Source organism: Brienomyrus brachyistius, chromosome 8, assembly GCF_023856365.1.
Source record: "Brienomyrus brachyistius isolate T26 chromosome 8, BBRACH_0.4, whole genome shotgun sequence".
NCBI classification, from domain to species: domain Eukaryota; kingdom Metazoa; phylum Chordata; class Actinopteri; order Osteoglossiformes; family Mormyridae; genus Brienomyrus; species Brienomyrus brachyistius.
In genome coordinates, this window is record NC_064540.1 from 13,707,481 (window position 1) to 13,721,455 (window position 13,975).

Consider the following 13,975-nt stretch of genomic DNA (forward strand, 5'->3'; position numbering starts at 1 on the left):
CTCTATTGGCTGAAATATTCCAGATCAATGACGCTTGTATGACGCTACCTGCCGCTTGCCGCGGAAGCGCTTCGTTCCTTGTGCTGGACGCGGAGGCGATCAACCCCGACAGCATGGAATGTCCAGAAAAAAAGGTGTTTTTACTGAGAACAACGTAGTGAGGTTAATAATTTGTGCAAGATGATAGATGTTTGTGATGTGGTCCGTTTTAAGTGCATTGTGTCTAAGAAAGTACTGTAAACATCTTAACCGGTTATACCAATGAATTATAATTAGTTATAAATAAATGACCAATGGATATATATTCGTGCTAATTGTTGGTTGGGTCATTGGGTATTTAATTACAATATTAAAACGAATTGTTTGATGCACGACTGACACGATATCTTGAGTAGGCCGGCATGATCCTGATTTGGTGCAGTATATGCTTGTACAGCAAACTACGATTTTTGTTAACTGAAAAGCAATTTAATTAGAAGGTAAGCTATTTCGGTAAGATATTACCAATTTGGTTTGATCAGATAGTCTTAGGGGTGTCTGAAGATGATCTGCCCCGTTTTTTAACTCGATTTGGGCAAAACTGTGATCTTGCCTGTCTTTGTACTACGATAATATCTAATTCCGAACTTGTTTTAATAGTTATACAGAGCTGCAGTTATTGGATGATAGACTAGTGTAGACCTTTTAACTACTGCATTCTCTGCATGGCGCTTTGCTATGTCTGTATTCGGCAGCTCCTACTTTAAGCATAAGCTTAGTAGTCTGCGTTAAATATGTCCATGTGTAAAATGTCATTCTATATTTTAAACGTTAAATTGATTTTTTAAGTAGTTCAGGAAGCTGCGTATACAATTGATTTTATGCAATGTTTGTTTTCTGTTTTTCTTTGATCTGCCTGGACCCATGGAATTGTTCAAGAGCACATGAAACATAAGCAATTGAAACCTTGCTGGAATGGTAAGATGGCGTCCTCTCTTGGGAGGTGGGATGCTGTGGGGAGTCTGTGTGCTGACTGAGAAATGAGGAAATCACATGTCTTGAATTCCAGTGAAGACTCTAATCCAACTCTGATCTCAATGAAGTGCCAGACTAACAGTGGTGCTCAGGTTTACATTAAATGTAGGATACTCACAGCACCACAGTGTAAATTAATGTGGCTATAGCTCTTCATTTGTTGTTGTTGGAAGGGAGCCTGTTCATTTTAAAACGTGTAATTGCTTTTTTTTTTTTTTTTAACCAGGAACAACATGAGGAACAGAACCACTTCACCCAATCAATGGATTTTCAGTCTTAAGCAAAGTTTTTATTATTGCAAAAAGGGTCACTTAAAAAGAATTCTGTACAAACATGCTAAGCATGTACCAAGACACAAAATGTTTGTCTGTATAAAAAGAATTTCATGCTGAAAGATTTCAAACTTTCTACTTCAAACGCAGATTCCCTTAAGGCAAATGTAGGCTGACATCTCGTCCTTTCAGCTTACACTGGTACTTGATGTCCCTGAGGAAACTCTAAGAAACAAGACTGCATGAGGTCATGGAGCTACTTCTCTAAGGTTTTTCACTAAAGATGTTAAAATCCCCTAATTATCCTAACTAAACACAGTGTGCACATCAACAGTGTAAGGACCTGCCACAGACGTCAAGAGTTTGATTAAAAAAAAAACTTTAATAATATTGCCAATATGATGGGTACTTGCTGTATTTTGTCCATACATACATTAATACTCAAAGTATCAAATTGAATATTTCCCTGAAGATCCACAACACCATCGGGGGAAATTTCCCAAGTGGTAAAAAATCCTGGCATCTTAGAACATAACTCATCCATCAGCAGCTACCACAACATGATTTGAAATCCTTAAGAACAGTGAGTTAGTGTGCTAAGAATCTTTTGTGCAGAAGAAAGTGAGAGGTGTAGCTAAACGGAAAAGTCATTAAGCAAAAATGACATCTTGATATGCCACATGAATATTACAGGGGTGTAAGGAATGAAATCTTCCCGAACTCTTCGCGAACCACAGTGGAAACTTGTCACGCTTGTGCTTGTTGGTTGCCCTTAATACTAAAACCTACACCACATATGTAGCAAACATGGTGGCCGTCCTGTACAAGAACGTTCCAATGGTTTCTTATGTAGTACGTTTTCCTGAGACATCAAAACAGTTCTAGGAGAAGAGAGAAACGCAGGCTTGGTCCATATAGGTGCAGCTGATTTACTTATCCTCCACATGCCTTCGAACGGGGTGAAATTTGCCTGTTGGATCTGGCACGTACCACTTGTCCCAGATGTCAGTGAAAGATGCTCTCCCCCATGGTTTATAGTGCCCATTCCAGTGTAAGAGCTTGGCTGCTTTCACAAACTGGAGAGAATAGCGATTTGCGGCACCAGTAGTTCCTGAGAAGACAGATTGGTAGGTGAACAAATGTGATGAAGGACAGATTGACTGAATGACAAGTGGCTAATCTGTCAAGATTAGGGATGTACCAAGGTGTCGAACGTGCCACATGGGGTCGATACTGGAGTGGCGTTTGTAAAAGACAATCAGCAGAGGGGGTGTGGTCACACTGTCTGCCAGAGTCCTGCTGTAGAGGTCCTCTCTGCAAATGGTACAAAACAAGCAACACCACACTTAAGCTCACTCTTCAGGGTATTAAAAATATACTTCATAAACATTCATATTCTAGACCTTCCAGATCTGTTACCTCCTCTTCGAAGCTCATCAGAACTAGTTCACTTAAGATGACTACGACAAGGGGACCAAACGCCGGTAGGGCAACATTCACTCACTCCACATTCCTTTTCATCCACATTTCCAGCTGGCCTGTGATGTTCTGCAGCCTCCACTCTGTGAGGTTGGCAACAAAGACGCCGGGATTGAACGAGCATGTGTTGGCCCGCATCCCAAGCTTTCTGATTGTGTCTTTCTTGAAGTCCAGGAAGCCAATGTAGTTGATCTATGTGGAAGGGCAGAAATCAAATCTACCAAAGGCTACAAACTCTTCTCACCCATAAACTCTTGTATGCAACATCAGAATGCTGATAATCGGATTCAGTTTCTTCCCCCCATCTGTGGCATGATGAATGTCTCTGCTGGACGACTGCAGTATTTCTGCACTTTGTGTGAATGGAAATGTGTCATTTATGTTCCTGATGGTCATGGGATTACAGCATGCCTGTTTGCCAATTTATCATGTACTGTTCCGTGCACTGAGTTAGGCTGAATGAGTATTTCAATGCACTTTCTGCAAATAAAACATGCTGAATCTACTTGATACATGGGGGGAAACATACCAAATCAATTTTAATTAAAAATGTAGGTGGTGGCAGGGTTGTGTTTGTCGTAATATTTCAAAATTTGTGAGGCAAGAATAATGTCTAAAATGTGTCATTCATGAGAAAATTACATAGCTAAGAATGCAGTAGTTTTAATAAAATCTTACTATTAAATACTAAAACTACAGTACAGTGGCTAAAAAGGTATGAATATTAATGATTCTTAAGTAAAGTAGGGTTTTATTGTCACAACAACCATATTCAGTGCACCAGATGAGATAATGTTGCCTGGACTGCTGCTACATATGTACGTAATGCGCACAGGTAAGACAGCACAAGTGTATAAAAGAAGCAAGGAAAGACATCCTTAACACACAACGTAAACTAAATTTCACAATTCCTAAAACCAAGTCTAAAAAAACAGCACTTCTAACGAGGTATCTTGGGAACTGTAATTCACCTGGGTCCCTGCCCCACGAACAATTCCTTTTGAAGAAGCGGAATCGCAGTCATCTGAGAACGCAGCTGCATGTCCTGCCCTGAGATGAGTGTCAAACAGCTCCTGGATGTCGCCTGAAGCAGTGTTCAATGCCAAGCACTATTAGTTTCAACTGAATAAATAATCCACGGAAGAAATTGTACACATAAGTTCTTGTGCAGTTACAGTGTTAAATTCCTTGTATTAATACCTGAAGGTGGAGGCTGAGTGTTCCTTTGCATTTAACCTGAACTGGTGCAGCAGAATCATCCAGCTCTTCATATTTACAAAACCTTACACTGTCTGGAATCCAGAGCTTTAATTACAGTACTAAATACATGCTCATGTATTAAATACCAATGTCCATATTCCGCTTATACTCTTGCATGCTAGTACCTTGTACAATGACATCGTCGTCCAAATAGATCGCTTTTTCTGCATGAGGCAAGAACGTGGCCACATAAAAACGCGCAAAGGCCAACTGCAAAATAACGAAAGATGTTAGACTTTTTATATACATTTTTTTTTTCTTCAGTAGACTACAGGACACGTTCTTACCGGCTTCACTGCCTCGACTTTATGTGGATCACTGGATATTTTTCCGTGTAGGATATGTGGTTCAAACGGGATAATTCTGTACTTGATTTCATTCAAGCTGGTTTGGCTTATCCAGGTTCTGCAAACGAAAAAATATATACCGCCATAAAACAGAATAAAGGTGATTTTGTTTTAAAAACTGATTAATAACTCCCACTTACTTTAAGTGATCCACGGTGTCATTTGTTGTTACAATGTAGAAAACAACATTAGCTTTACTGTTGTGGTACACACTGTTTATAGCAGCCACCAAAGCACCAAGTCTGTCTTCGACAGCCGTAATAAGCACTGGGACTTCAACCCCGCTCCGTGCAGCTTTCTGCTTCAGATGTGGCAATACATCATGCACTGTGTCTTGGGAACAAAAGAATTTTATTAAGCGTTTCTGGAGATGTACTGTCCGTATTGCATGCATTTAATAATTCATATTGCAAAAGAGTTACCCGAGACATCAGTTCTTGCAAAGTCATTCAGATTTAGTAGATTCCGATGCACAACAATTAGAAATACAATTCCGATCAGCACCACGATGATTGCATTTACTGCAGGAAAAAATACAATATAATGTGCAAATGACAAGGGGTGATCTTACAAATCAAAGCAATGCCATGCATGATTTCAGTACAAACACGACCAATGTCAGTTTAAGAAAACAGTTTTTAAAGCAGACTGACCTTTTCGCGCTGACATCTCGCTACATCTGAGAAATAAACCTGTAACATAAAACCACACATACGACACCAACTCATAAGAATTATTGCAAGAGATAAACTACTATTCAAAAACAAATAAAAAATGACTTCACATTAAATTCACGAAGTTTGGAATTAATATATAATTTATCACAATCTATGAAGAACAGCTCGACACCATCCTCAGGCAATTTTACATAGCATAAGCTGAAACACAGCCATGTGAATTTACAAGAAAGCTCTATATTTTAATTTTTCCAGAATGTCATATTGTAAAAAAAAAACGGTCAAAAACACTCACTTACTCATAATACTCCCGATAACTTCACTTCTAAGCCAAAACGCCAACTCGACATACACAGCTTCTTGCAGTAAGTTAACAGTGCAGTTAAAATAGGTGTCTTAAAATCTGCCTGTTTTTTAACGCTACGAAAATCCAACATATATATAGCACTTTCAGTTGCGTATTAATAACATAAATATTATGCCGCATTTGTGTTAAATCTGTTTCTCTATACATTTCCTATATGTTTTTCCCTATTAATTTCAACACATTAAAAAGACTACAAACGGGGCCTTTTCATATTACGTAAGTGACCGGGGCCTTCAGAAAGGTTTAGCTACGTCTCCTTATTAGTCCGGAAGGTTCATTCACTAGATCTCAAGCTAAGTACTTTATATAAACGTGTGACTTGTTTTTCTTTTTCGTTAGATTTGTTAAGATGCAGGCAATCTTCAGTTCAATTCCGACGCACATGGTGAGTCTTATATGTACAATACAATAGGCATCAGTAAGTTGAAATATACGTATGCGTCCTATAACCGACCTTTTAGCGGCCATGACATATTTGCAAATGTTTCATGTATACATTCAATCTGTGTTGTTTTGCTTAATTTATACTTCTGTCTTTAGATAAACTGGGATACTATCCATGGCATGCAGTGTTGTCTGTCCTTGCAGATCTGCCATGCTTCGCAACAGCTTCCTATTTTGTGCTTGCCTGTTTTTCATACTTGCCGTGTGTTCAGTTAAACCGACCAGCTTTCCTTTTAGGATTATAGAGGACAAAAGTTAGCGGAACAGATTTTCCAAGGAATCATACTGGTGTCTGCAGTAAGTTTTTCGTTTTTTTTCTCTCATTCAAGTATAATAATTATGCCTGTTAGCCAATCTCTTGACATTTTATTTGGTTTCAGGTAATCGGTTTTATATATGGCCTGATCATTGAACAGTTCGGCTGGACGGTTTATATTGTACTGGGTGGTTTCGCCATTTCTTGTTTGGTGAGTGATTTTGCGTAGATAGTGCATCTAACAGACATGTAGTACGTTGTTCGATGTAGCTAGATCGTATAAAGTTTATTATATTATTTTTTAAATGATTAAATATGATTGGTTCTAGCTCACTTTGCCCCCCTGGCCCATGTACCGGAGAAACCCTTTGGCCTGGCAGCCTGTGTTGGCAGAGTCGCAGGGAGACGCGCGAGAGAAGCCCCAAGAAACCCTGAAGAAGCCGAGAAAGCACAAGTAACCAGTCACTGTCTGCATGTGAACCTTATCAATTGACATCGGTTGCCCTTTTTGTTATGTTGCTGAAATTTAGATCACTGACTGTACTTTAAATATGCCCTTGAGTTTAATAAATGTTTCTAAAAAAAATGTGTTTGTGTCATTTGCTTTTTCAATGTTATTGAGTCTATTATAAATTACAACTAAAGCGGGACAAGTAGATTACTTGCTGTAGCAATATTTGGTAGTACTGTATTTTTTTTCTCCTTGCACTAATTGTAACGTATTGTATTTTGAAAACGGGGGTGGCATGATGGTGCAGTGGTTAGCACTGTTGCCTCACACCTCTGGGACCCGGGTTCGAGTGTCTGCCTGGGTTACATTTGTGTGGAGTTTGCATGTTCCCCCCATGTCGTCGTGGGGTTTCCTCTGGGTACTCCGGTTTCCCCCCACAGTTCAAAAACATGCTGACGTTAATTGGAGTTGCTAAATTGCCCGTAGGTGTGCATGTGTGAGTGCATGGTGTGTGTGTGTGTGCCTTGCGATGGGCTGGCCCCCCATCCTGGGTTGTTCCCTGCCTTGTGCCCATTCCGGGATAGGCTCCGGACCCCCCGTGACCCAGTAGGATAAGCGGTTTGGAAGATGGATGGATGGATGTATTTGAAAACCAATTATGGATTTTCTTGATAACAAAAATGCACATGAAGAATCTGTTTCAAAAACTAAATCTATAACAATACCCTGAGCATATTGTATTGTTTTTTGTTGCCAATCAGTTTGATGACAAAAAAACAATAAGGTGACAATTTGTTTGCACACTAAGCAGAGCATATTAAGACTTACAAAACCCTTTAAAGCCACAACTGTTAATGTTAAAACTCAATGCAAGAAGGAGGTGTGAATGATAACAGAAGTATCAGAATCGTGAATGTGTAGGTATACCACAGGAGCCTTTTATTGTGACCTGTTGCATCTGCAAAATAAGGCCTTATGAAGCACCCTTTGCTGTGCATTGCTGCATCCAAAACATGAGACTGCCTGTAATCGAAAGGATATGTCACGACATCATGATCAGAGAGGATTAACAACTGTATGCAGAGTATGAGGTCTAAAGTGGCAAACAACTGGGGAGATACTGAAAATGTTTGGAAATGGGTAGTTAGTTATATTTCAAGATTTAGCTTTAGTTTAACAACTAAGGAGTCACACTGCCACCTCAAGCAGAAATCTAGCAACTTACAAAATATCACAACTTTCTTAGTTTTGTATTTTATGTACACAAAAAAATGTACTTTGTGTACACTATTCAGGCTCCCTGTTTTGGTTTGCTGCTGTTATCTCGGCTCAGACACAATGTGGGGATCAGATAACCATTTGATAGTTCAATCTCTTTTTTCCTGATTGCTGATACCTGAAACTTTAATTCCTTTTCACAGAAACATAGAGGTATCATCTTACCTGCTCCTTTTCACCCTTACCAACTTATAAATACTGCTGTGCTATGGATAATTTGTTCCCTGTCTGAGAATAGTAGCATTTATATTTATTTAGCGGATGCATTATTCCGGAGTAATTTCCAAGCAAGGCAGGCAGTAGATTACCAGCATACACGCTTGTTGTACAAGTACCATTTTTAAGATTTTGGTGAAAAGTGCTAAACACCCCATGATGCCAAGGGCTGTTGACTTTTGCTTTATCTTCCCTCCAGTTATTTGGTTAGAGGTTTTATGATGGCTTATATAAATTTAAACTTGAATATACGATAATTTAATAGAGTGAATTAATATGAATTGTATCAATGCTTGTAAATGCTTGTTTTGCAACAAATGGTGTTTGCAAAGTAAATAAAATGATCTTATATATAAATTACATGGGCAAATGTACTGGGACACACCTCTCAATCATTCCATTCAGGTGTTTCATCCAGACACATTGCCACAGGTGTATAAAATCAAGCACCTAGCCATGCAGTTGGGTGAAATAATGCGTCATTCTGAAGAGCTCCATGAATTCAAGTGTGATGCTGTCATAGGGTGCCACCTTTGCAATAAGTCTGTTTCTGAAATTTCTTCTTTGTTAGATATCCTACAGTAAAGTGTAAATGGTATTATTTCAAAGTGGAAGCATTTAGGAACAGCAGAAACTCAACCACGAAGTGGTGGAACAATTCAAGTAACAGGGTGGGGTTGTGAAGAGCTGAGCATAAAAGGCGCAAGTGCTCTGCTGACTCAGTAACTTCACAGATCTAAGCTTCCTCTGGCATTAACCCCAGAACCAAAACTGTGCCAGGAGCTTCATGGAATGGGCTTCCATGGCCGAGCAGCTGCAAGTAGGCTTCACATCACCAAGCGCAATGTCAAGCATCAGATGCAGTGGTGTGAAGCATGCTATCACTGGACTCTTGGGCAGTGGAAACGTGTTCTGTGGAGTGACAAATCACACTTCTCTGTCTGGTACTCTGATGGATGAGTCTGGGTTTGGCAGATGCCAAGAGAATATTACCTGCCTCACTGCATTGTGCCAACTGTATAGTTTGGTGGAGGAGGGATAATGGTAGTGAAGAGATGTCTTATTGCTTTTTGGCAGTCCGTTGCTTCTAACTTTGTAGGAACAGTTTGGGGAAATTTCCTTTCCTGTTCACTGATTACACACTCCAAGGTCCATAAAGATATGGTTGGGTGAGTTTGGTGTGAAAGAACTTGACTGTCTCACATAGAGTCCTTTGCTGCTACCATCCAGTAACTTAAATACTGTATCCACACTGTTACCACCGTTAACTGGCACTGTATGTTGTCTTGTCAGTCTGCACTGTTATGCTGTCCTGTCTGCACTTATGATGTCGCTCTGTCTTTGTCCTGCTCTGTGTTGCACCATGGTCCTGGAGGAACGTCATCTCATTTCTCTATATACTGTGTGTATGGTTGAAATGACAATAAAACCTAGTGACTTGACTAGAGCTCTGACCTCAACCCCATTAGACACTTCTGAGATGAACTAGAATGGAGATTGCGATCCAGGCCTTTACGTCCAACATCAGTGCCTAATCTCAGAAATTGAATGTTGTAAAAGTTCCTGTATGTGAAATATATATGGGAATACAATAAAACTTGCTTTCTGTTTATTATTTTGCATCAAATATTGCATAGCATACAGTAACAAAACATGCAGTACCTACTGTGTTCAAGAAGACAGGACGAATGTGACAGAGTTCCACATCGATCTGCATATCTCCACATGTCAAACATGTCAAATCCATCAAAGTATTGTTTAAATGTATGTAAAACCATAAGATGAGAGTTTAATCATAAACTGTTAAGACTGGCATCTGTAAATTAAGGACATGCATAATTGCATCGTTACTGTGCCACCAGATGGCGCAAATTGATAAAATAAAGATAAAATGGGGAAGACGGAATTACAATTATTTTCGAAAATTCAACAATAATGAGCGACATTTTCAAAATTTCATTGTGTCATAGACAAATTTAGGGGATGGCCGAAAAGGTGGCATTATACTGACATCTTCAGATATGAAGTGGCAGTTGGTTATAGCGGAAGTCAAGCTGAAGATACGAAATGTTAAATGGCCTTACTATGAACCCAACAAATCATTACAGTGTCGTTATATAATGTATTTTCATTGAAAAAAATGCATGATGAATCTGATCGTTAATGCGAAACAGGTAAATGTCTATTTAATTCGTCAATTTAAATAATTTGGCCACCGACATCTATGTTTGAGTAATTTTGTATTTTTCTGCGATTTTAACATACTTTCTAGTCGTTTAGATCAATTTGAAATGTTACGTCCACTATACTCTAATTGTCTATAAATTCTATAGCCTTGTAAGGGATAAATAACAGCACTTCTAAGGTAGAGCGCCTCCAGAAACAGGAGCCTATCACGAACTAAGCCCTGGTCACTGGAGAACAGCGAAGAGGAGGCTGATTGGTTCAGAGCGGTCTAGACCACGCCTTTGGGCCCTGCCTCCGTCGCTGGTGGTGGTGACGTCAAGAGAATGCTGCTGGACAGGCGAAGGGTCTGACTGGCTTTTTTTGCGATCGAAAATCCTGACAGCGGCGGTGTTTTGGTGGGGAAACGCGGCGATTTCCAGGCTACTGAAATTTCAGGTAGGGTTGAATTTTAGAAATTTGCGTCGGTGCAACATCGTACTCTGCGATTACGTCTCTGTCCATTGTGTGAACGTGGAGATAAAAATGTATGTGTAATTACAGTATATATCATTTTTATCCAGGAATATGCGTGCTAGCTGGAATTGCAGAAATATATATTTATGTACAGTTATGAAAAATTCGGCTTTTTGTATTATTATTTAAAGTGAAGATGTATGCACAGACGAAACAGTTTGCAGGCAAGCGTTTTGTTATATTATGTTAAGGCAGCCCTGCGGCTAGCGAGCTAATCAACTATCAAAACGTACAGGCGAAGATGATCAAGTTCCATGAAATGCACCTAAAGAGATACACAACATTTAATATAAATTATAACGCCTTACATTTCATTACATAGATACAACTGACCGTCAGAATGACATTTGTTAGCGGCTTGACATTTCCGAATAGCTGATATCATTAACAAGATTGTTAATTGTTAAACGATCTTTATTGCTTGTTACTGTCCTAGGTATAACGTGAAAATAAAATATAGACCTGCCTTCCAAGTTGATTTAGACTCGGGGAAAATTTGCGAAGGGTGCTTAAAGTATTTGATACTCTTATTAGAGCCTTGCAAATGAAGTACTAGATGGCAAAATCTGAATCTTGACGCCTTGAATGAATGAAAGCCATTAATGAGATACATTTTATGGTCCTTTGACTTCGACATTTTACACGCCTTTCCTACCGGACCTGGCATAGCTGCCTAACAGATAAACGAAGAGTCAAGAGTGTTTAATCTATACTGCAGTATCAGTAATCCGGCATTATGCAGACACACACATATTTGTGGTGTATAATATGTTCTCGTAAGAACATGTAAAAAGGTTGTGAAAGCATGTCAGATTTAAAAAGACATTAAAGTCCAATAAAAAGCCATGCACTGCTTTCTTAAATACAATATCGACATGTAAACCATGAATGGAAAGAGGGAAAGAGCGAAATCGTACATGCTTAGAGCCTCGCTCCATGCTGCTATGCTGAAAATGACGCTGCTTATCAATTAATAAAAACGGATTTGCTTAATGTCGCCGGCAACTGGGCGGGTGGTTTAGATCAAGCTTTTTTTTTTTTTATCATAGCACCAGTCAAACGGCTTGACAGCAGAAATTAAGCTGCTCCTGGTAGGCAGATATGGTGGGTCCTCATGTAGTGGATGCCGTTTGAGGAAGCGAATATCCGTACTTTATTATTGCAGACCAGAAACGATCTTTCTTTCGTGGGCAAATGAGTGTCACAACGCAGCTAGGCATACCCAGAAACAGAATACATGGAATCCCTGTAAATGTGTTTATATGTTTGTTTATTTATTTACTAACTGATATACTAACAAAATTTCACCTAATAGGGATGACAGGACTCCAAATGACTACAGGTACCGTCACTGTGACGTTTTTCATAGGTGCATAGCTATACATATTGCTATGTTTAATTTTCATAATGTCAGTTGCTGATGGAAATTATAACGGCCAGTGAGATTTAGAATTTCCTCGACAAACCTTAAATTAAAAATATTACTTGATTCCTTTTCAGAAACAAATGGATGGTCTTCCTGGTATGTGATTTATCTTAATGCACATCTGTTGTTTTTTATTGGGTTAATTCAGGAATTCAGTTTTGGCGAAGTCCCAACACAGAATATGATGATAAGAGGGTGCACGGATCCTACACACTTGTGTTGGATAGATGCTGGTTTTTATTGTTGGAATTTTTTTCTATGAACTAGTTTGTCAGAAACCAGAACTTGGCTTTGGGAGTGTCGCAACGGGCCACCGACCACTAGGCTATCTGCAGTGTGTTGGCCTCTTGTGTGACGTGCTCCGCAGTGCCCCCACCCTGCGCTGTTGGAGAACCTCGCTGGTTATGACATTTCATATACATGTCCAGGACACGTCTAACAGGGTATCGAGATGGAAGGTGTCCCTGTAAGATCCAACTGAAACAGTTCAGTGCCATCTTGGTTTGGGCTGTGTTTTATTACTTGTACAGAGGATGGGACCTGCCCACTTATTGACGGCCTGTTTACGGAGGGCCTTGAAATCCAGATTCCCCACCCCCCTGTGTGTGTGTGGTGGTGGCGGGGGGGGGGGTTGCGATGCCGAAATCGGAACTGAGCCGCACACTGAAACGCTCGCTATGGGCCGTCTCCGTGCGTCACAACCTCTCACAGCAACAGAACGCGATTGCTGGCTGTGATGTCACAGTGTCTCTGTCTCTTCTGTCCACCGTGCAGCAATGGGAAATCAGTGAGTACAATCGTTTTAAAACGTTTTATTTTTAATATTTGCCTGGCAGGTAAATGTTGCATGAAGACATACCCATATGTGTATAAACACATGCTTTAGTTAAGCTTGATGTATGTTTATTTCCTTATTTCTCTCTTTAACATGAGATATTCAGAAAAAAATGTACACAGAACTCAACACTTTCCTTACTCTGAATCGTGCTGATATGTTGACCTGCATGCGCTAATTTTATTTTTTATATATAAAATTTTTTTAATTGCTGGTCGTCACAAATCTTGGAATTAGTGCTTTTGTTCTGTTAACGGCCCACAAGGCTCATTTACGTTCTTGTGAAAGGAATTCATCCATTATCCTGTAATGGATTTTCCTACGTATTGCTGTAATATCAGTGCAGGCATAGAGGCTTTGTAATAATCTGCTCAAACACCATAAAAAAAGCGATCTGTTGGCCATTTTCTGCATGACAGACACACATGGAAATACAGAAGATCACCTTCATACGCAGGCATGTGTATGACGATTTCTGTTTCAAGCATCAGCTTCACTTTTTTTATGTTTATATGCACTGGCATCTTCCATGCGCTTACAGATACAACCAAATTGTCATCAGTCTCAGATAAGAAGAAATGCCCACTAATATATAAAGACTGATACAATTTTGTAAATGGGACAATCTTTTTGCATTTAATTTGCCCTGAAAATGCCTTGATGTCTTTTATTAGAGGTTCGAGCACCAGCAGTGCTGGATCCCTGCTGTTCTTGTATATTATGTCTTTATATCTGACCAGTGTGGCAGCAGATATCCATGAAAAGGATGGTACTGATCTTAAGACTGCTGTTAAGGATCGACCTTTTGCACTGCAAAGCAATGGGATTCTTGTAGAATTTAATTGCATGCTTTTCAAAAGAACACTGTTTTGAGGTGACTAAAACTGAATAAATAGCAAAGAAATGGCAGACATGATGAGAAACATTCAAGCTAGAAGAAATTGTGGTATTGA

At 39.5% G+C, this 13,975-nt stretch overlaps 3 protein-coding genes, 1 long non-coding RNA gene and 1 other non-coding gene across 10 annotated transcripts in view; 4 read left to right on the plus strand and 1 right to left on the minus strand.

The window, feature by feature from the left end:
* Positions 1–6: 6 nt before the first annotated feature.
* LOC125747014 (uncharacterized) lies at positions 7–1,683 on the plus strand. The gene is made up of 4 exons (XR_007399131.1): positions 7–134; positions 396–479; positions 919–957; positions 1,241–1,683. It is a non-coding gene; the product is annotated as an uncharacterized LOC125747014 (long non-coding RNA).
* On the plus strand, positions 1,015–1,084 carry LOC125748209 (small nucleolar RNA SNORD19). The gene has a single exon (XR_007399489.1). It is a non-coding gene; the product is annotated as a small nucleolar RNA SNORD19 (small nucleolar RNA).
* Positions 1,278–5,471, minus strand: glt8d1 (glycosyltransferase 8 domain containing 1). Of its 5 annotated transcripts, none has more exons than XM_049021646.1 (10): positions 5,349–5,471; positions 5,026–5,064; positions 4,795–4,893; positions 4,513–4,699; positions 4,313–4,430; positions 4,151–4,235; positions 3,737–3,849; positions 2,791–2,957; positions 2,488–2,600; positions 1,278–2,397 (listed from the first exon to the last, which is right to left on the minus strand). In XM_049021646.1, the coding sequence occupies exons 1-10, from the start codon at positions 5,350–5,352 to the stop codon at positions 2,216–2,218; spliced, it is 1,107 nt and encodes a 368-aa protein (XP_048877603.1). In that variant the 5' UTR covers positions 5,353–5,471; the 3' UTR covers positions 1,278–2,215. The 5 variants fall into 5 exon arrangements, with proteins under 5 accessions (XP_048877603.1, XP_048877601.1, XP_048877604.1 ...); XM_049021644.1 differs by having other exon boundaries at positions 4,513–4,705; positions 5,349–5,470; XM_049021647.1 differs by having other exon boundaries at positions 4,513–4,705; positions 5,345–5,443.
* Positions 5,472–5,633: 162 nt separating this feature from the next.
* Positions 5,634–6,707, plus strand: spcs1 (signal peptidase complex subunit 1). Its single transcript, XM_049021677.1, has 4 exons — positions 5,634–5,801; positions 6,098–6,157; positions 6,241–6,327; positions 6,446–6,707. Exons 1-4 carry the CDS (start codon positions 5,766–5,768, stop codon positions 6,572–6,574), a joined length of 312 nt encoding a protein of 103 aa, XP_048877634.1. The 5' UTR covers positions 5,634–5,765; the 3' UTR covers positions 6,575–6,707.
* Positions 6,708–10,538: 3,831 nt separating this feature from the next.
* The window catches only part of LOC125746995 (calcium/calmodulin-dependent protein kinase type 1-like), a 54,773-nt gene continuing 51,336 nt past the window's right edge, over positions 10,539–13,975 (plus strand). The window contains exons 1-2 of one of the 2 annotated variants that reach the window (XM_049021641.1): positions 10,558–10,683; positions 12,962–12,974. In XM_049021641.1, the coding sequence (XP_048877598.1) occupies positions 12,964–12,974 (11 nt within the window). In that variant the 5' untranslated portion in view covers positions 10,558–10,683; positions 12,962–12,963. Of the gene's footprint in view, positions 10,684–12,961; positions 12,975–13,975 lie in introns of both variants that reach the window. The other variant, XM_049021642.1, reaches the window with a different exon arrangement.

Excerpts from the sequence above, each read along its gene's own strand:
- spcs1 (XM_049021677.1), top strand. The coding sequence starts at position 5,766 with ATGCAGGCAATCTTCAGTTCAATTCCGACGCACATG. Across the intron at positions 5,802-6,097 it reads GTTCAATTCCGACGCACATG|GATTATAGAGGACAAAAGTT; the intron begins GTGAGTCTTATA and ends CTTTCCTTTTAG. Across the intron at positions 6,158-6,240 it reads GAATCATACTGGTGTCTGCA|GTAATCGGTTTTATATATGG; the intron begins GTAAGTTTTTCG and ends ATTTGGTTTCAG.
- glt8d1 (XM_049021644.1), bottom strand. Across the intron at positions 3,850-4,150 it reads CGACGATGTCATTGTACAAG|GCGACATCCAGGAGCTGTTT; the intron begins GTACTAGCATGC and ends ACACTGCTTCAG. Across the intron at positions 2,398-2,487 it reads GTGGCACGTTCGACACCTTG|GAACTACTGGTGCCGCAAAT; the intron begins GTACATCCCTAA and ends CTGTCTTCTCAG.